The sequence below is a fragment of the Narcine bancroftii genome, chromosome 7 (assembly GCF_036971445.1).
Source record: "Narcine bancroftii isolate sNarBan1 chromosome 7, sNarBan1.hap1, whole genome shotgun sequence".
NCBI lineage: Eukaryota > Metazoa > Chordata > Chondrichthyes > Torpediniformes > Narcinidae > Narcine > Narcine bancroftii.
Window position 1 is genome coordinate 61,195,189 of NC_091475.1, and position 21,529 is coordinate 61,216,717.

Genomic DNA, 21,529 nt, shown 5'->3' on the forward strand with positions numbered 1-21,529 from the left:
CTCTCCACTGTTCCTGCAGATCACTCTTGCTCACTTTCCACCAGGTAAGTCTTGGCCACTTTCCATCAGTTCACTGGGGAGTCAAAAAGGTGTTCCACAGTTCTTCAACCAGTGTGCTCTTTCCTTCTCTGGAGTCGACAGTTTCACGTTAAGCTTCCACATTCCCCTTTCTGCCTTCTGGTCCTCCTGGAGGTGATAGAAAGAGTGCAAAGGAGGTGGGGGTAACAGAAGAACACTGGCATGATGTCAGTGGTAGTTACCATGATGGCTTTCATCACCAAGATGAAGCCTATCCGAGAGTGGGTTGAGCCATCTCGACCAGGTGGGCTGCGGCTCTGCTCCACTTGCAGGCCTGCTGAAGGTGTCGCACAGCTGTGCGTCCTTTACCATCTCCGCCAGGAATCTGGAGCAGCTGTCCAGTCTGCTGTCAGCACTGCCAGGTTGTCCAGCCACATCAATGATGGAGGTGAAGTGACCAGCCAGAATAACCACCCTGAATGTCATCAGCAGTGGTGGGAGCTACTGGAAGATGGCCAGCCTCTCACTCCGCACAGGCAAGGTGAACACATTGATCAGCTGGAGCGGGGTGTCCATGAGGAGATGCATCCCACCAACCTATTTAACATTGCAGTAAGATACCTAAGAAGCAATTGTTTCCCCCACCCCACTACCCATTCAAACCGACAACTCATGGGCCCATCGTCATGACCAACTCTGATTGTTCCTTAGCTGTGGCACCCCACATGAAAGTCACATCAGCCTTGACTTTAGTAAGGTATTGCAAGACATTTACACATCGCATAGTGTGTTTGAGTCTGCGTACATGAAGGATCGCAATTTTAATTTCCATTAGCTTGGAGTCTCCAATTCACAATCCTTACAGTCCAGGGCCAATCTCCCTGAGCCCTCATGTCCACCCTTTTAGTGAACAGTTTGTGGTGGGGGGGGTGGTGGGGGTCTCCTCAGGTGGAGCTGGAGTAAGATCCATCTGTTCTCCTGCTTCTCTATCTCCTGGCTGGCTTGTATTCTCCTTCTCGCTAACTTGCAGGGTGGTATAATGTTCAGCTGGTAGGACCTGCTAAATTTCTCCAGCACTTTTGTGTCTTGCAAAGTAAAATATTCTCACTGATGGAAGAATGTTGGATGAAGGGCATAGTTCAAAGGAAGGGTGCCTCTCATTTAAAATGGAGGTACATTGGCAATTCATATCTCAAAGAGTGATGACCTCATGGATAGCAGTTCGCGTTAAAGTTATTACAGCACCAGTGACCTGGATTTGAACCCACTGCTGTTTGTTAGGAGTTTGTACATTCTCTATGTGATCTGTAAAGGTTTCCCGAGGGTGCTCTGGTTTCCTCCCACCCTCCAAATATGTGCAAGGTTTGTGGCTTTATTGGGTGATGCCGGTTTCATTGGCTGGAAGAGTCTTCTACTGTGCTATATGGTTAAAAGTTCTCTGCCCTGGAGTTGCGAGGGTCAACCATTAAAGGTATTTGGAGAGAATATTCCTTTTGACAAAAGTGTAGGCATGCCCAGCGGAGTGGCCGGCTGCTGCTCTTCCTTTCTCGTCTAATTTCACAGCATCAGAAAGTGTCTCAGTCCATGTTCTCCCCCTGCCTGGCCTGGGGCTCCAGCCCAGCATTTGCTGAGATTGGGATCTCCCCACAACCTTCCATTGCTCCCCCAACCCACATCCCTGAATCTTTCTCCCTCGATCTCAAATCTAATTACCAATGCCACCTGCACAAAATGTTACAGCCTCGTGCACTCATGTGTGAAAAGGTTCAGACCCTATCCAGTAGCATGCTTTGGGACATCTAACTCTCTTCCTCTGTTGTAAAATTCACTATTTATCGCCCAGTCGGGTAGTGGATTTTTTCTTCACGACCCATCATCTCTCGGCAAGTATGAAGTCTTAAAAGCCCTCCTTCTCTGGATCTACAGTATCTCATGGTGCAAGTGAGCTGCACGGCTCCTCCATGTCAAAGGCTTGGGAGACCATGCCCCTTCAGAGTTAATAAACAACATGTTGGCGCTGGCAGATGGCCATAGACCTTGCTTGAGTAGTTGTTTTTAGAGCATATGCCAGAAGACAAGGCCGCATGCTCCCCCGGACAAGCATCACTCCGTGACACACAGTTGGTGTTTTTACCATCAAGGCATGAGTTCTGGAGCTCGCCGCTGCTGACCACCTTGCATTTTGATGAATAAGCACCACGGCAAGTCGTCACTAATGGCTATGGCGGCAGGCCACTGTTACAGCCTACTCTACATCTGGGATGAACTCTCCCAGCGCAAATTTCTAGTCGACACGGGTGCAGAGGTTAGTGTCCTTCCTCCTTCAGGCGTTCTTCTTGCTTGCTTCCCACAAAGAGTAAATCTGAATATGAACCCTTGTTACCCCTCCAGCATCAAACTCTTCAACAACAAATTTGAGAAGACTTACTTGTACACTTTATTGCTCCTCTCTATATTGCACAGACAGTTTTTTTTTACATTTGTTTCCATGAGAACAGTTTGTAGCACACCCAGTAAGTGGTAATTCTGCCTCACCCACAGGAAAAAAAAGGAATCTCAGGGTTGTATGTGATGTGGACTCCGACAATAAATCTGAAATCTAAACCATCCTGTCAGGAAGTGCCAGGAAAGTTGATACCAAAGCACTTTGAAATCAAGAGCAAGAGTTATTTCATTTGATGTATTTTTTTTGTTGCAAATTTTATTTATTAATCACAGTAAGTCGTACAATAGAAATACAAGTAAATACATGTTATTTTACCCCACCCCCCTTCTAAACTACCCCAAAAGAGAGAAAAAAAGAATAGGAAAGATTAACTTACATAACAACCTTGGATCAAGCAAAATTTTACATTTAAATAAAGCTTCTAAAAGTTCCTTAATTCTATTCCAAAAAGGTCTCACTCCTTTACATAACCAGGTAGAATGCAGAAAGGAGCCAACTTGCTTATGGCACCTAAAACCTAAATCAGAAGAAATTAACTTCTATTTCTTTAACCCCTCAGGAGTTAAATATAACTGATGTATGAAGCTACAATGAACTAATCTATACCTAACGTTACCGGTGTTGAAACATTTAATGGAGTTAGGGACTAAGAAGAATGGAATTATAGGTACAGATGGTAAAAATCTCGGCTAAAATCCTTTTATTTCAAAATAAGCTTTTTTTCTTTTACATTAAATAATCAACTTTTGAAAGTGTGGGAACAGAAAGGAATTAGATTGGTAGAAGGCTGGGTATTTTATTTTATTCCAAAGAATGAAAGAGAAATATGAAATTTCTTCAAATACTTTGTTTACTTATTATCAAGTTAGAGCCTTCTTGTTGGATAATTTTTGGCACACGTTACAGTTACACAGGTTACGGTTACTTAAATTTGAAAGTTTACTCACTGAAGGTGGCAAGAGAGGATTTATATCTGAGATGTATGGTTCATTGCAGAATAAAATGCTTAAATCTAAATTAAAATAGGAAAAAGATTTGTCCATATCTATTTCTCAAGATGATTGGATATGTGAAGATTAGTTTGATGAAAATTGATTTATTTTGGGTATTTATTCAGTTCCATGCTTGTGCTTATATTTTGTACCAGCTGCTTTTATCATCGACACCTGGATCAGTTTCCTGTCTCTGCTGATCATGATTATGCCCTTGTTTCTTTTCATCTCACACCAGCAATTGCACCAACATTTGAAGACTGTGTTGCAATCTGTCCCAAGGTTTGCCTCAAATGTATAATGCTGCAGATGTTGGAAATGAGCTATTACAGCATAACATGTTGGAAATACCCGGCAGGTTAGGCAAAAGGACTGTGGCGAGAGAAACAAAGTTAATGATTTAGATCAATCGCCCTTCACAGAACGGATTAGTCTTTCTGTTGCCCTTTCTCTGAGATTCTGCCCTACCTCCTGGGTATTTTCAGAACATTGTAGTGTGCACGCTATGTGAAGTGCGGAATAAGAACCACACACAGCCAAGACCGAAGGTTGAAGACTGATTGATTGCACTGCCTTCTCAGTTTATATTGACACCCTGCCTCTGAAGGCTCTGATTGGCCAGCGTTGCCGCCATTGCCCGCTGTTTCCTGCTGTGAGGGAAGTCACGCGGGTTGACAGCCATTGGGCACTGGCAATCGCCACGTTCCCCTGCCATTTTGTGAGCTGGGTCACCACTTAGTTCGTGGGCCACTACACAAAACCCTCCCTCAGAACCAATGATCAGAGTGGCCGCAGCTGCTATGGGAGGCCTACCTCTGCCTTGAGGCGGTTGAGTTTCGACTGGCTGGCTAGTGTCTACATGGGCCAGTTTCAGGCGGCCGAGGGTAAAGATATGCTCTGTTGGCAATATCCAAACTACACATTGACCCATTGTTCCTGACAACTCTGTACAGCCCCTTGTATGGCTGCTGGAGGGGTTTCCTGGTGCATTCCCCTTCACATAAGAACATTCACAGGTGTGCAAGTCCTTGGGTATGAAAGATTTGGGCTGGCCATGGACCAGGGGCTGTGGAGGGGCTGGGGTACCCAGTCTTTCCCTCAACTGTTTCAGTCCCACCATGGAGGTTTTGGGATCCTTGGCAGTGACCAAAAACTCCCCTGGGATTACCAAGGGTGCAACGTAGACCATTTCTGCTGCAGAGGCATTAAAGTCCTCTTTTGAGGTAGAAGGTTCATCTCCCCAGTTGAGCTCCTTGAGCCGGGCAATATTAAGTGTCTGTGGAACTGCTCCACCAACCCGTTGGCCTGTGGGTGATATGCTGTGGTGTGGTGGAGTTGGGTTCCCACCAGTTTTGCCAGCGCCTCCCAGAGTTTTGAGGTAAATTGCACTCCCATCAGAGGTAAGATGTTTCAGGACTCTGATCCTGGACACCCAGATGTTCATTAGTGTTCTGGCACTGGTCTCTGTGGTTGTGTCGGCCATTGTGACTGCTTCTGGCCATCTGTTGGAGCGATCAACCTTAGTGAGGAGGTACCTCATCCCACAGGAAACCGGTAGTGGTCCCACGATGTGGACATGGCTGAACCTACGCTGCACTAGCTCAGAAGTCAGGGGAGATGCTTTAGTATGAGTTTACACCTTGGATGCCTGCCAGAGCATGCAGGCCTTGGGCCACTGACTGACCTGCTTGTGGAGCTCGTGCCAGATTAACCTGTTGGCCACCATCTTTACCGTAGTTCTGATGGCCGGATGCACCAGGTTGTGCACCACGTTGAAGACCTACTGTCTCTATTGCTGCTGGCACGATATGGTGGGGTTTGCTGGTGGAGATGTCACAGAGGAGTGTCTGGTTGCTGGAGGTGATGAGAACATCCTCCAGCCACATCCCGGAAAGTGCTGACCTGCACATCGGGTTCTCATGGTCATTGTGTTGTGCCCTGACCAGGGCTAAATAGTCTATACCTTAGGACAAGACATGGACGGATTCGATGGCGGGATGGGAGAGTGCCTTTGTTCTTGCCAATGATGTGTTGGATGTCCATAGTGAATTTGGATACATAGGAAAGGTGCCTCTGCTGCCTGGCCGACCACAGGTCAGACAATTTTTGGAAGGCAAAGATTAGGGGTTTGTGGTCTGTGAAGATCTTGAATTGTCTGCCTTTGAGAAAGTATCGGAAGTGCCTGACCCCCAGGTATGGCTGCTAAAGAAGGCCAGGGGCTGACATTGTCCGCCAATCAGCTGTTTGAGGACCCCTCTGACAGCTGTGCTGAAGGAGTCCACCATGAGGACAGTCGGCTCCGACCTGGGGTGAACCAGAAGGGTGGCATTAACCAGAGTGTCCTTAGCCTTCTGGAATGTCTTTGAGGCCTCTTCGTCCCAGGCAATATCATTATTTTTCCCCGCCATGAATGTGAATGGTGGCACATGATCCAAGCTGCTGCTGGTATGAATCGATGGCAGAAGTTAATCATACCGGTGAACTCCCACAGCTCCTTCACAGTTCAAGGTCTCGTGAACTGCTAAAATGGCCTTCACCTTCTCGGGCAGAAGTTTTGTCCATATTGATCCAATGCCCCATGAAGTCACTTGTGTCCCACCTGAACTGACACTTGGCGTGGTTGATGGTTGACCCAAACTCCTACAGGCAGGTGAATAATTGTCGGAGGTGGGCCATGTGATTTGAATTGGTTGCAGCTGGCAATAAGGATATCGTCCAAGTAGATGAATGCGAATGGGATGTCCCAGCCCACTGCGTCCATCAACCGTTGAAAAATCTGAGCTGTGTTCTTAAGGCCGAAGGGTATCCTCATGAATTTGAACAGGCCAAAGAGGTGATTATGGTGGTTTTGGGTACGTCCTTGGGGTGCACTGGGATTTGATCATAACCCCTGATTAAATCAGTAATATAAAAAGTAAAGAATTAGGCCTCAAACTGGATGAAGCGCAAAAAAAGATTTATTATGATAGCCTTAGCTGTAACAAAAAAATGTATAATGTCAACTTGGAAATCAGAAGAGAGCCTGAGAGTACAGCAAAGGTACATAGAAATAAATAAATGTATCCCATTGAAAAAAATAACATATAATTTAAAAAATAAAGTCACATTATTTGAACAAATTTGCGCACCATACATGGAACACAACAGAGAGGGCTTGCCTTGGACCTCTACCCGTAAAATGAGTAAATGATAAGATGACAAAATGACTTGATCCAGTGTGCAAAAGTAGATGACACAAATTTCTTGTTTATTTTCATTGTGTGATGACATTTTTTAATGGTTTTATTATATTATATATGTTGAATGTTAAATAGATTTGGAGGTGGGTGGGATGGGGGGAGGGAAGAAAGGGGTGGAAAAAAGGGGAGAAAATGCCATTGTGTATATTTAAGAGGGAAATGTTTATATGTATTTTGATTGATATGGTTCACAGTGTGAAAAATAAAAAAATAAAGATCCATTTAAAAAAAAAGAAAACACCCATGCCCATTGTAAGTTGGGGGTAAAGTCCTGGGTGTGGGGCAAGGGGTATCTGTCCGGTTTGCTGGCCTCATTGAGGCATCAGTAATCACCACATGGCTTCCACCCTCCTGCTGGCTTCAGGACTATTTCCAGGGGCTGTGTGACCTCTGTACTATCCCTAACTCCTCCATTTTCTTAATTTCCTCTTTGGTGAGGGCAGGTTTTTTGGGGGGGAGGCCCTGGCATGGAGCAGGGGGCCCTCAACCAGGATATGGTGCCTTACCCCATGTTTTGGTTCCGCGAGGAACTCCTCCAGGATGCACGTGTATCCTTTATCGGATTGCGTGACAGAGTCAAAGTTGGGGGGCTGGTATTTTGGCTTTTCCAAGAGGCATCATCTGAAAAGTTCTAGTGTGCACCAAACACCACCTTTTCAAGTCTGCCAGCAGGCAGATTTCCTAATCGACTCCCAGGAGCGGTTGCCCATTTAAATCAGTGGCCAGCAAATTGTAGAGGAATAGTGTGGGTGCTGTTAGTTTGTATATACGTGATGTTCTCTGCCCCCAGTGCCGGACCTGGCTTGGCATAAACCATGGGGAGAAGACACTTATTTCAGTACCCGTGTCGATGAAGAACTGTCTCCCTGGCAGAGAATCTCACACATGCAGGAGGCAGTTGCATTGGTCAACGGCTGCAGCCATTAACAATGGTTGACCATGGCATTTCCTGGAAACGTGCAGGGTGGGCAGCATTGATGGGCCCCTTCGCTGGGTGGGGGGTGTCCACGTGACTCCGTCTGCAGTAGCCTAGTTACTGGCTGAGGTCAGGGCTTGGCGATCTGTTCCACCAAGGTACCATTTTCTTTCTTCGCTCTCCAGAGCATGTCTACCCAGGCTGCGAATTTCCTCTGGTTGCTGAAGTCATCGTCGGTGAGCAAGAGTCAGATATGCTCTGGCAGCTGCTCCAGGAAAATCTGCTCAAAGAGCAGAGAATGCCTGTGCCCCTCGGCGAGTTCAAGCATCTCGTTCATGAAGGCAGATGGGGGCCTGACCCCAAACCGTCCAAGTGCAGCAAATGGGCGGCAAGCTCGTGCCATGATAGCCCGAAAGTGTGGGTTAATAGCTCTTTGAGTGCATCGTATTTGCCTTGCACCGGAGGCTGCCATAAGAAATCAACAACCTCGCTGTCATGTCCTAGTCGAGAGAGCTCACTACGTAGTAGTAATGGGAGTCGTCGCTGTTGATCTGTCGAAGGAGGAACTGAGCCTCGGCCTGTTTGAAGCACACGTGTGGCTGTGAAGCCCTGAACGTTGGCAGCTTCAGCGAGACCATGTGGAGAGCTGCTTGGTCCATCATCTTCGGGTCGAACGACCAGTTGGGATCACCAATATAGAGTAAGAACGACATACACACATTGACCTGAGGTCGAAGACTGATTTGTCCTCTGCCAGCTCTGTTTATACTCACTCCCTGCCTCTGATGACAGGAGTGACGTCATCACAGTGCCAGCCTCTGATTATTCGGCATTCCTGCCATTGCCCACTGTTTCCCGCCGTGCGGGAGGTCATGCGGGATGATGTCTGTTGGTCCCTGTGGGGCCCTCGTGATCACCGCATTTGCCGGCCATTTTGTGAGCTGGGTGGGGTCTCGGTTCGTAGACCATTACAACATCATGTTTTTGTCCCAGGTTTATGCATGTTCCTGAATGCCTTGTGCATTCAGTTTTTCATTTTTTGTGGGATTAACTCAAGGTTATGAATACAAATGATTGTTCGATTTCACTTGAGTTTTGAGCAGATTTGCTTCTTGCTTGGAATTGCTGACTTTAAACATGTAGATTTCGGAAATGCCATTCCATCATCAGTTACCATTTGTTTAAATCTTATTGGGACCATCTCCAATGACAACATTTCATGGTCTCTGTGCTTCTCGTTCTCTGCACGTAAATTATCATGAGTAATTTGTCTTTGACTTAACACTAGGAAATAGGAATTTACCCAGCAATTTAATCATAGATTTCCCAGGTAAGCTTATTGAGATTCTCCCCAAAGCAAATGCATTGATATGAATCAAGATTTATGATGAGAATATATTACATGTGAAAGAGATCTGTGGCCATATTTCAAGCAAAATATCCAATATGTAGTTCACTTTCATAATCTCTCATTATATCAAGTCTCCCTGATGAATGTTTGCCAATCAATTCTATTCTCGGCTGCCAAGAAAAATTAAGCTTGTGCCCGTGTATTGACAGGCCTGGAGGAGATTTTGAGCATTGGCGGATGGGTAGAAAACTCCTTTCAAGTGCCAGGCAATAACTATCCCCAATAGAGGGAATCTTTCCACCTGCCTTTGACTGTCATCACGTTCAGGTCCGACACGATCTACTTATTGATTTGGGAGAGGAAGGATGAGATGGAATTGATCAAGAATATGAAGGACTTGACACACCATTGACCTGAGAAACACAAAAGTCTGTAAATGCAATAATTGTAGTAAAAACAAACATCAAAATACCGGAGGAACTCAGCCGCTCTTTTCGGCATCCATAAGTACATCCAATGTTGCCAACATTTTGGGCCCAAATAATCAAAGTGAACCAGAAGCAGGAAAGAAAGTCTCATAATTCATACAATCCTGGAAATTTGTCATTTGGGAGTTTGTCTCCTGAGATTGGAGGCAGAGAGATCGAGGAAAAGAAGAGTATTGCCAGAGATGGGCTAGTGAATTTGAGGTCAGGGTGGAAGATGGCAGCAAAGCAAATCTGTACTGTCTCCTCATGTAGAACCCATATTTGGTACTCGTGGATCCACAGTGATGGGAGAGGTGATCGGAGCTTGGGTACTCAGTAATGAGTGACTCACCTCCTGTCACCCAACACCTTCCCACGAACTGCAAGATAAAAATCAGGAGTGTGGCAGAATTCTTTCCACCAGCCTGAATGATTACAGCTTCAATAGAGCTCAAAATGCTTGACACCATCCAAACGAAATTATAGTTTCATCTCCATCATTTCAGGCATTCACTTGTTCCCCAACTAGATGACCATGGTTGCAATATATTATCCTGAACAAAATCCTCTCAGCCAGCTGCCTAATGTACACTGACAGCAGGGCAGCACAGTTAGTGGCGAGGTTAGCTCAACACTATTACAGCATCAGTGACCCCAGATTTCAATCTCATGCTGTACTTTCGCCTTGTGATATGCGTGGGTTTACAAAGTAAATCACAAAAATCTTTAGACCCCGTGGTTGAAGTAAAATCACAAAATGGTGGAGAAGCTCAGCAGGCCAAACTTTGATGAAGGACTCAAGCCTAAAAGGTCGGTTCTTTGCTACATAAAGGACACTGTTTGACCTGCTAAGCTTTTCCAGCATTTTGTGTTGTTACTTGCATGGGTTTTCCCGGTGATCCTCCAAACCTCCAAAAACAGTCAGGTTGGTAGGTAATTTGAGCGGCACAGGTTGCATGGGCCTGAAGAGCATCCAACTGTGCTGTATCGTTAAAATGGGCAAAGACCCAAAACCTGTAACTTCCACCACCTGGAAGAACAAGAGCATCAGGTGCCCTGGATTCCACCAAGACCACTCATGACCGACTGATTTACCTGATGCTGACTCAAGATCCCAGGTACGATGGAACATCTCTAAGGGCAACAGTGAATCAGGAAGCTGGCTCACAAAAGCCATTAAGGCAAGGGTAATGTGACCATTCACATCCTCTGTATTGATAAAAAGAAAGCTTGGTAGAAAAATCTGGAAAAAAACATCTGCTATTTTTAAGCAGCAAGACTTTACCAAAAATAATCAAGTAAAATGAATACAAATTGTTTTGAGATATTTTGATGCACGTGATGCTGTAGGATCAACATATAGGCTCCTGACTCCCTTTGGAAATCAGTTAAAAAAATACTGTTTCCACTCAAAAAATATTTTATTAACATATTTAAACCTCTCTATTCTTGTAATGCATCCCCAAAAAAAGTAGATGCAACGACCTCTGGAACCTGATGGGAAGAAAAGAAGTAAAAAAATAGTGAGGCCTACCTTGACGACGAAGCAGGGATCTGGATTTTTTGCTGCCTCCTGACCTTTCCAGTTCTTGGAAGGGACCACTGCTAACGTCTCTCACCCGCTATAACGGAGAGACGGCGTCGGTGAGGAACCGGGAAGTGAATCGCGCACGCACGACTTCTCACACACGCATGGTGCAGCTAAGCTTAAAGCTCGACTGGGAGCGCAACAGCTGGTTGCTGGAAGTCAGGGAGCTCGGCGCCAGGGGAGGAAGAATCAGGTGCCGGAGGAGGCTCGCGAGCTGAAGATGTGCAGGAAGAGGCGGTCATTAAAGAAATTAAAATTACTCCCCAGATTAAAACTGAAGAGTTATCTATAATGATAGTGCAGCAGATTAAAGCAATGAAAGGGGAAATGAGGGAAGGATTAAAGGGTTTGAAGATTGAAATTAAAGAAATGAGAACAGAAACTAATAGTGCTGGATGTTGTAAATAAAATGGAGAATGTGGAAGGAACAATTCCTAGAGTACATACAGCATGTTGAAGACAGGGAATCTAATGTGGAAAATACAACTGCTGGTTCAATTACAGTCAATGAAAAACTTTCTGATAAAGTGCATGTTTCGGGGAATTTTAGTAAAAGAAATTATATTAAAAAAATAGGCCTCTCTATGAAGGAAAAGAAGGTCCAGAGGTGATTCGTTTCTTTCAAGATTGGATTCTGAAAGTTTGGGGAGAGGAGAATTTTGAAAATAACATTGAAATTGAGAAAGCCCAAAGGGCCCTGAAGCCAAAACCTCTCCCTACTCAAAGACCACATTCTATATTAATCACATTTTTTGCATTATCAAGACAGAGAAAAGATTTTCAGTCTTGCTGTGAACGGAGCAAGGGAACTGCAAGGTCACTTGTTACAGAAAGGGGATAGAATTTTATTCCACCCTGATTTGAGTGAAGATCTGTTGAGGAGAAGAAAATAATTAAAAACAGTTAAAAAATAATTATTTACGATAAAGGTTATAAATTTGTTCTTCGACACCTGGTGACCTTTAAGATCTGGGAGAACAGAGCAGATTTTTTTTTACTAACATCGTGGAAGCCAAACAATGTGCTTGGGGTCTCTCCAAAGTGCAGTCTTTGGGAGCAGTGATAGATTTGATGCAGTGAACTATTTTTTTTTAATCCTAATTTTATAGTTGGGGTGGAAGATAGTTTAATTGTGGTTAATTGATTTTTAAAAATTTTTCCAGAACAAACATAATATCGTATCTGAAAAAAAACAATCCTTTAAAAAGCATTTACACTTTCTTTTACTTCTCAGAGACAAACGCGATGTCAGCTTACTTGTCATTTCCTTCCCTCCCCCCAGAACTTTGAAAATTAAACAACCAAAACAATTAAAGTGACAAACAGAAAAAAAGGTGAAAAGAAAATTTCAGCATCCCCGCCAGCCTCTCTAATCTACTTCCACCCCTGGAGGTGCTTCACTGCTGTTGTCTTTGTATTTTGTAAGCTCTTTAGAATTGTGGGCTGTTACAGCTGTGCACCAGAGTGCTCCAGATAAGGTGGCCATATTTTGGCAAAACTATCATACTTATATCTTAAACTATATGTTATTTTCTCCATGGTTAATTAACAATTGATTGATTTTAATTAACTAAGTGATTAAATCTTATATATTAAATATACCAAGGGAGTTGGGAGGAGTGTTGCTTGCTGTGGGACTATGTGTGTATTTGTGACCTTGGTCACAACCCATAAAATTGAGGGAGTTAGTGGTGTATTAGACAACACTTGATGGGAGGGATCTCTCTTATATTGTTATAGGTAAGTGTATGTAACCATATGTATTTTTCTGTATTTTTGTTTATTTTTCTTTTTTTTTGGATTGCTGGAGAGGGTGCGTCATGGCAGATGGCATTTTAAATTGGATTTTGAGGAGATCTGCGGGAGGAAGGGGGGATGACAATATTTGATCTGGATGAGTAATGTGATTAAGTTTGTAAATGTTAATGGGTTAAATGGGTGGATCAAGATAAAGAGAGTATAAATTGGGAGTTCATGTAGCTTTCCTTCAAGAAATACACTTAACTGGAAAAGAACATTTGAAATTAGAAAGAGATTGGGCAGGACACATAATATCATCTTCATTTAACTCTAAAGGAAGAGGGGTGGCAATTTTGATTAAAAAATAATCTTCTGATTAAAGTCCAAAATATTATTTCAGACCGACAGCGAGATATGTAATGGTACATTGTCAAATATTGTCTGAAAAGTGAAATTTATTTGAATTTTTATGCTCCAAATGTTGATGATGAGAGTTATATTCATGATGCATTTCTAAATTTAGCAGAGGCACATGAAAATAGTAGGAGGCAATATTAATTTTTGCTTTGACCCATTATTGGACAGATTAACCCAGCAATGGCAAGATCAAAAGCAGCTAAAGCTACATTGGATTTAATGAGAGATCTGAACATAATAGATATATGCAGAAGAATTCATCCTAGTGACAAAGATTATTAATTTTATTCAAGTAGATTTGATTTTTATTCTAGTATTGATATATTTTTAATTTTGGATCAATTGCGAGATAGGATCCTTGAAGCGGACTATAAATTGAGGATTTTGTCTGATCACTTGGCCTTTGTTAATAACAATGGAAATGCCTGATACAGAGATGTTAATATATAGATGAAGATTGAATTCTTTGTTGTTGAAAAGGGAAGATTTTTTATGATTTTATTCAAACACAAATTCAGACATTTTGTGATATAAATTTGAATTCGGCAATAATAAATTTATTATATGGGATGCCTTAAAATCATATTTAAGAGGTCAAATTATAAGTTTTACTTCCAAAATTAAAAATAGTATCTGAGAAAAGTAAAAAAATTAAAAAGAGAAATTACAATTTTAGAAAAGGAGTTTCAAAAGCATACATCTGAAGATATAACTATTTACAGCGTGGAAACAGGCCATGTTGGCCCTTCGAGTTCGTGCCAGTTCACTTCAGCAACTGCACTAGCTCAACCTTCCTGCACTCCGCCCATAACCCTCCAACCCCCTCACCTCCATGTACACATCCAACCTTCTCTTAAATGACAGAAGGGATCCAACCTTCTCTTAAATGACAGAAGGGACCCTGCCACAACTATCTCTTTTGGAAGATCATTCCATTCTGCCACTACTCGCTGAGTGAAAAAGCATCCTCTAATATTTCTCATAAAGTTTTGCCCCCTTACCCTTAACTCATGCCTTCTTGTTCCAACTTCCTCTGCCCTCAGGGGAAAGAGTCTGTTTATGTCTAGTCTACCTATTCCTTTCATAATTTTAAGTATCTTTATCAAGCCCCCTCTCAGTCATTTACATTCCAATGAATGTCTCCTTAATCTCTCCCTGTAATCCAGATGCTGTAAACCAGGCAAAAAAACATCCTTGTAAACCTTCTCTGCACCCTCTCTACCATATCTATATCCTTTCTATAATTTGGAGACCAGAGCTGAGCACAATACTCCAAACCAGGGCTCACCAATGCCTTAAACAGCTGCAGCATCACTTCCCAGCTCCTATACTCTATACCACACATGTCAAACTCTGGCCCGCGGGCCAAATTGATATAATTATATTTGGCCCGCAAGATCATTTCAAAAATGTATTAGAGGTGGCCCGCCCTGCAGCGAGAGCCGATGCTGTTTTTTGGTCATGTCACCCCCACCATCCTCCCCCTTCACTGCACATCCTTCCCCATTGTAACACGAGAAATTGTAACATGAGAAGTCTGTCGATGTCATCAGCCGGCAAGCCGGTTGGAAGGCTCCCCGCACAACCAGTCACTTCTCCCACCTGTCGAGCGGTGCGGCGGATAGGCGAGCGCCTGTGATTTCCTGTCGGCGCGACGGACATGGCAGGCTGCGCACAGCCCCCGGGCAGCGTGAGCCCCGCACGACTGGCACCGGATAGCCCTTCCACAGCGCGAGCGCATTTCTCCCGGTCGCCACGGCTTTCAGCGCTTGCACCCGCGCGGACCCCAGGGACGGCTGGTTCGGCCCTGCACGTGAAGAGAGAGATGGTGGCTGTCCGCCAAGGCTGATCGGCAGCACGCTGGGCCTGAGTGGGTGGGTAAGCAGGGGTGGGCAGAGGGTGTAGGTGAGGAGTAATGGGCAGGGTAAGTTATGGTGGTGCGAGGGGCAGTTAGAGGGAGGGATGAGTAGAAGGAGGGGTGGATAGGGAAGAGGTAAAAGGGGAGGGGCAGGGTGAGTAGGGGAGGGGTGATTAGAGGGTGGGAGACGGGTAGAGGGAGGAGCAGGTTGAGGGGAGAGGCAGTAGAGGGGCGTGTATAGGATGGGGTGGGTAGAGGCAGAGCGAGTGGAGTGAGGGGTGATTAGAGGTTGGGTAAAGGACTGGTGAGGTAGAGGGATGGTGGGTCGAGGGTGAATAGAGGCCTAGAGCCTGAGGAGTGAGCAGGAAATGCTGAGTCCTGATGCAGGCCAAAATGGACACAGCCTGTGAATGCTGACTACATCTCCACAGGGACCAAATATGATTCCCTCAGGTCAAGCAAAGGGTGAACTTGAGCTACCTACTCCTGACCTGTAACATTATCCTCCTAAAGTTATATCCTAAAGTTTAACATTACATATGTTGAAAGAAGAGAAAACATGCAGATGTTGTTGAAAATTTTCAATAAATATTTAGTTCGGCCCTCGACTTAGTCCAAGTTTTTAATTTTGGCCCTCCGTGAATTTGAGTTTGACACCCCTGCTCTATACTATGATTTATGAAGGCCAGCATACCATATGCCTTCTTAACCACCCTGTCTACATGGGAATCCACCTTCAGTGAACTCTGTACCATAACCCCCAGGTCCCTCTGTTCCTCTGCGTATCTCAATGCCCTCCCCTTAACTGTATATGTCCTATTCTGGTTATTTTTACCGAAATGCAGCACCTTGCACTTGTCTACATTGAATTCCATCTGCCATCTTTCAGCCCACTCTTCCAAACAAACCAAATCCTTCTGTAATCCAAGAAAACGTTCCTCACTATCCATCACTCCCCCTATTTTCATATCATCTGCATATTTGCTTGCCCAGTTAACAACACCTTCCTCTAAATCATTAATATAAATGATAAACAACAAGGGACCCAGCACCAATCCCTGAGGCAACCCGCTTGTCACAGGCTTCCAACCTGACAGACAGTTGTCTACCATGACTCTCTGCTGTCTATCTTCCAGCCACCTGTGAACCCATTAATTCCTAGTGACTGAACCTTCCTTGTTAACCTTCCATGTGGAACCTTATCTAAAATCCAAATAGATCATGTCAACCATCCTAACTTCACCCACTTTTTTTGTCACTTCCTCAAAAAACTCAACAAGGTTGATAAATGTAGACATTTTATCAATAAAAAAATGTTTAAGTATAATACATTACAAACTTATAGAACTGAGAAGGCAATCACAAGAATGAAACAATGATATTATGTACTAGGTGAGATGTCACACAAAGTATTAGTTTGGCAATTGAAGGCAGAACAGGCTTTAAGAATTATTAATAGAATTAAAAAGATGCTAATGTAATTACATATGAGCCACAAGAAATAAATAAACCTTTTAAGAATTTGTATTCGAAATTATATACTTCGGATTCTTTAGGAAATGAAAGTAAAATAGATAATTATTTATCACAGATGATATTGCCTACTTTAAGTTTGGAAGAATCAACTGATCTCACTGAGGTAGAGGTAAGGGAAGCTATGGCTTCTTTACAAAGTAATAAATCTCCAAGAGAAGGTTGTTTTCCATCTGAATTTCATAAAGAATTTAAGGATTGATTAATTCCTGTATTCCTGTATTAGAACAGGTTTCAGAAACTCATACACTTCCTGAATCATTTTTGATGGCAATAATTACAATGATTCTAAAAAGGAAGTGATCCTTTAAAACCTTCATCTTATAGACCAAATACATTATTGAATGCAGATTACAAAATTGTTGCAAAAATTTTGGCAAATAGAATAAACAAATTGTTAACTAAATTAATAGATATAGACCAGGCAGGTTTTGTTAAAAATTGGCAATACTCAGAAAATGTAGCCAGGTTGCTTAGTATAATTAACTTAATGCCAAAAAAAGAGGTGATTTGAGTGTTGCTGTGGCTTTAGATGCAGAAAGGGCATTTGATAGATTAGAATGGGACTTTTTGTTCAAAGTGTTAGAGAGATTTGGATTTGGATCATTTTTTAAAAATCAGATTAGAGCATTATATAACAGTCCAAAAGCTAAAGTAGTAACAAATTAACAAGTGTCTACACCATTTAAATTTATAATATCAAATAGTCAAGGATGTCCTTCATCCCTAGCTATAGGACCTCTTGCCCAGGCAATTCAATCTGATTTTCAAATTAAGGATTTTAGGGTGGGTCAAGGGGAACATAAAATTAGTTTATTTGCTGATGACATTTGAATATATTTGACTGACCCTGAGCCATCTTTACAAAGATAATATATTCAATTAAAAGAACAGGGAAAAGTTTAGAGTTATAAAATAATTTGGGATAAAAGTGAAATTATGTCACTAACAGAATGTGATTGTACTCAGTGTCAAAGGGATGCACAGTGTAAATGGTCAAAAGAGGGTATTAAATATTTAGATATATGCATGGATTGTGATCTGAAGATCTTATAGAAATTTAATTATTTACCATTATTTGAAAAGATTGAAGAAGACAAAAGAAATTGATAAATTCACCTATAACTTTAGATGGAAGGGGGAATTGTATAAAAATGGATATATTTCCAGAATTCAATATATTTTTCAAACGTTACCTATTTTAATACCTCAATTTTATTTTCAAGAATTAAATAAATATGTAAGGAAATTTCTTTGGAAAGGTAAAATGTCAAGAGTTTCTATAGAAAAGTTAACATGGAGATATTAACTGGGAGGTTTATAGCTTCCTAACTTTAGAAATGATTATCGAGCAATGCAAGTGAGATTTCTTACCATATTTGAAGGTTTAAAAAAATTAGCATGGGTTAATATAGAATGAATAAAATAGGAGAGAGGAAACCAGAAGAATTTATATACAAGTGGGAACCAAACTGATGGTGGCTGACAAAGAGATATATTTGGTTAATATTTGGAATGAAATAAACAATGGTATTGATGCAAGAGGGCCTAAAACACCATTGATTCAAAATCTTCTTGTAGCTTTCTCTAAAGATAATCAGTTTTTATATGTATGGTTTCATAAGGGGATTGTTAATGCAGAAGATTGTTAAAGAGGTCAATTAATGACATTTGAGCAATTGAGGAATAAATATACCTTACCACATAATACTAATTTTGTTACTTTCAATTATGAGCATATTTGAGGGATAAGCTTGGACCATCTATGATTTTATCTAGTTGTACTGAAGTAGAACTTCTTATTAGGAGAGGAATTGTTTGGTATATTTATTATTACAAGCAGGTATTCCCAAACCAGGACTTCATAGATCTAGACAAAAATGGGAAACAGATTTAAATATAATGGGAGAATTTGTGTAAAGATTGTATGACTAATACCATTAATGGAAGATATAGAATTAGTGCAACACAGTTTTTTACATCAGCTCTATCTTACACCACAGAAGTGGAACAGATTGAAATCAGATTTATCAGTTCAGTGTTTTAGGTGTGGTGAAGATGTGGGATTGTTTATACATTCAATGTGGTCTTGTCCTAAAGTAAGGCCCTTTGGGGCAGATCTACATAATTATTTGGAACAAGTTATATTAATTGAATTGCTGCAAATCCTGATTTATTTTTATTAGGAAATATTGAAGATACAAGACCTAAATTAAAATTGTAAATCTATGAATGGAAATTTCTTAAATTAGCATTAGCAGTAGTGAAGAAATGTATTGCTATAAACTTGGAAATCTGATATATTCTTGGCTATTCAAAGATGTATTCCTATGGAAAAAATCACTAATAATTTGAGGAATAAATATCCAATGTTTTACAAATTTGGAGCCCATATATCCAAATAGTGGGATTAAATTTGTAATGAGATCTTTTCTATGCCTCTCAACCCATGAGATTCTTCTCTGAATGTTTACGAATGATCTGGAGATATTTGATAGACAACATCATTCTCTGCAATCCAAGATTTTGTTTGTTTTCTTTTCTTTCTCTTTTTATACCTATAAATTACTTTATATTATTTTATATATTGTTTATTTTCATGGGGGGGGGTTGGGAGGGAGAGAGTTCTGGGTTTTTTTGGGGTGGTGGTGGAAAACATCATGTATGTATTTTAATTTGTTTATCAATATTTGTATTATTACAATAATCATAATTACTGCATGTATGAAAATTTTAAATAAAATGTTCCAAAAAAAGTGGTTTTGATGTACTTAAAAATATTGGTAACACAGATGTAAATATTAATTATGAGAGACTTCTTTTTTTCCAATTTTATTTCTTAATCAAGGTAAATCATACAATCAAAATACAAGTAAATACATAATATATAATATTTATCCCATATAATACTCCATCCCCAAACTCTAACCCACCCATCCCTCCAAACCCCCCTCTAATCTATCCAAAAAGAAAGAAAGAAAGAAAATAGAAGAGGAAATCAACTTACATAACAACAAATAACTATTGCCATGGTTTGGTGCAACCCCAGCGACCGTGGTAAAAATAACTATTACAAATTCAAACCCATATGTCTCATATACAGGCTCCAAACTTTAACAAAGAAAGGACAATTATTACGTAAATTATAAATTTTTTTCAAATGGAATACAAGTCCTGATTTCTGATGAGAGACGTCTTTGTAGTGACTGCTTTCTTTTATAATTGCTTGCAGAAATTAGGTCATTGTTTATGACTCATTCAAACAAATCACACCAATGTTGAGTTGAGTTTTCCATAATTTATCAAACATTATATCAGTTACTACATTATTACATGCCATTAAAACTTTGTTAGTTCTAAAACTATGAGTAAACAATGGTTAAATGGTCAATAAAAGATGTCAGAACTCTTCTACTGTCTGCATTTTCAAGGAAAAACAAACTGAAACATGTATCTCAAACACACAGAGAAAACTTGAAGCCAGATGATACTAGGGGACAGCATGAAATATGTCAACATCTACTGGCTGCTTGCAGAATTTGCTTTCAACTTGCATTTTAACCCTTACAGTCTTGTTGCCACATTAAAAAAAATGTATTCCCCTCACGCAAGAAGCCTAATAACAAGAAGTTGTAATTTAACACAGGTTTGTAAACTGGAAGAAATGGGAAATATCATTGTGCTGGAAGATCAGGCTTTCTCTGAGGGATGATTAAGGTAGCATGTTACACATGTAGGAGAATTACGAGACCAAAAAGGTTGTAGCATTTTGCATACATTTGTGAATCACCGTTTTTACTCCATAGTTACAATAGTGATATGAAGTCACTTATGAAATCCTGTCGTAGCATTAACTAATCCTGAGTTCCCTTCTTACCAAGAAAAAAATGGACCCAATTAAAATGGACAAACATGCTGGGGAAACTCAGCAGGTCACACAACATCCATAGAAAGCATTTCAGATGTGGGCCCTTCATCAGGTTCGTTCGTAATGAAAAGACAATTCAATAAAGCATCAGGAGTAAAACACGAACGTTTGGAGGTGGTTGAAGTAAAAACACAATGCTGGAGAAACTCAGCAGGTCGAACAGTGTAGTTTATGTAGTAAAGATTAAGATACATAACCAATATCTTGGGCATAAACCTTTCATCAAGGTGCATAAAATGTCAGTATATATTTTAGAAAGTCATCCAGCTTGGATCATTTATCAAACTTTCTTTAGCATACTTTGAAAGACAAAACATCTATACAGATTAGCATGGCCCCTTGTCAGAAGTACGAAACTGAGAAATGTGACCTCGGAGAGATTTGAGATATTATTTATTCTTCACTCATATTCCTTATCTTGCTTCATGACTTCGTCCATTCTGATTTCTCTGTTTTATTCCACCTTCTGTTTCCTTTGTGTGGCCCACACTGTAAGCGTTGTTTGTTCACTAGTCTTTCAAATCTTGTAGAAATACAAATGAAAAATGGAGAGATCAACCCTCCCCCCCACCAACCCCACCTCCAGACCTCCAAACTGCAGCTGCAAGTATAAATGGACAAGAACAAAGCTTTAAGCTCAGCTGATTTTCCACTTCATAGCTCTTCACTCTGTTTACTGCTGCGCTCAGTCAGAGATTTGCTTTACCTTTCATTTCCTCTCTGACTGCGCGCATTGAATTAAAAAACGACCTTTTAAAAAAACAGAACTACTCTTTCTTCTATCTCTATTGTGTTCACCAAGGGGAGCTTGCTTTCAGATAGCAAACCAACCTTGAGTTCACATTCCTGCTCCATTGTCATCCTCTTTGATACCACTTTGGGTCCAAAAGTTTGCTGCTCTCAGTCCGTGTCTTCTAAAATGGAGGAGAGAATTGAAACGGCTGGGTAGTGTAGATGCAGAGAAGATGTTTCCAGCCTTAGGACCAGAGGACTCAACCAGATAAAAGGAAATCCCTTTAGAATAGAGATGAGGAGA

The 21,529-nt window shown here is 41.4% G+C and overlaps 1 protein-coding gene across 9 annotated transcripts in view; it reads left to right on the top strand.

The window, feature by feature from the left end:
* Positions 1 to 21,529, top strand: part of LOC138738963 (limbic system-associated membrane protein-like) — a 1,544,776-nt gene that overhangs the window by 1,475,755 nt on the left and 47,492 nt on the right. The window contains exon 9 of one of the 9 annotated variants that reach the window (XM_069890215.1): positions 12,300 to 13,806. The exons of the other annotated variants lie outside the window; for them this stretch is intronic. Within the exon in view, the coding sequence (XP_069746316.1) occupies positions 12,300 to 12,307 (8 nt within the window). The 3' untranslated portion in view covers positions 12,308 to 13,806. Of the gene's footprint in view, positions 1 to 12,299; positions 13,807 to 21,529 lie in introns of those variants that run through there. 9 annotated transcript variants of the gene reach the window in all.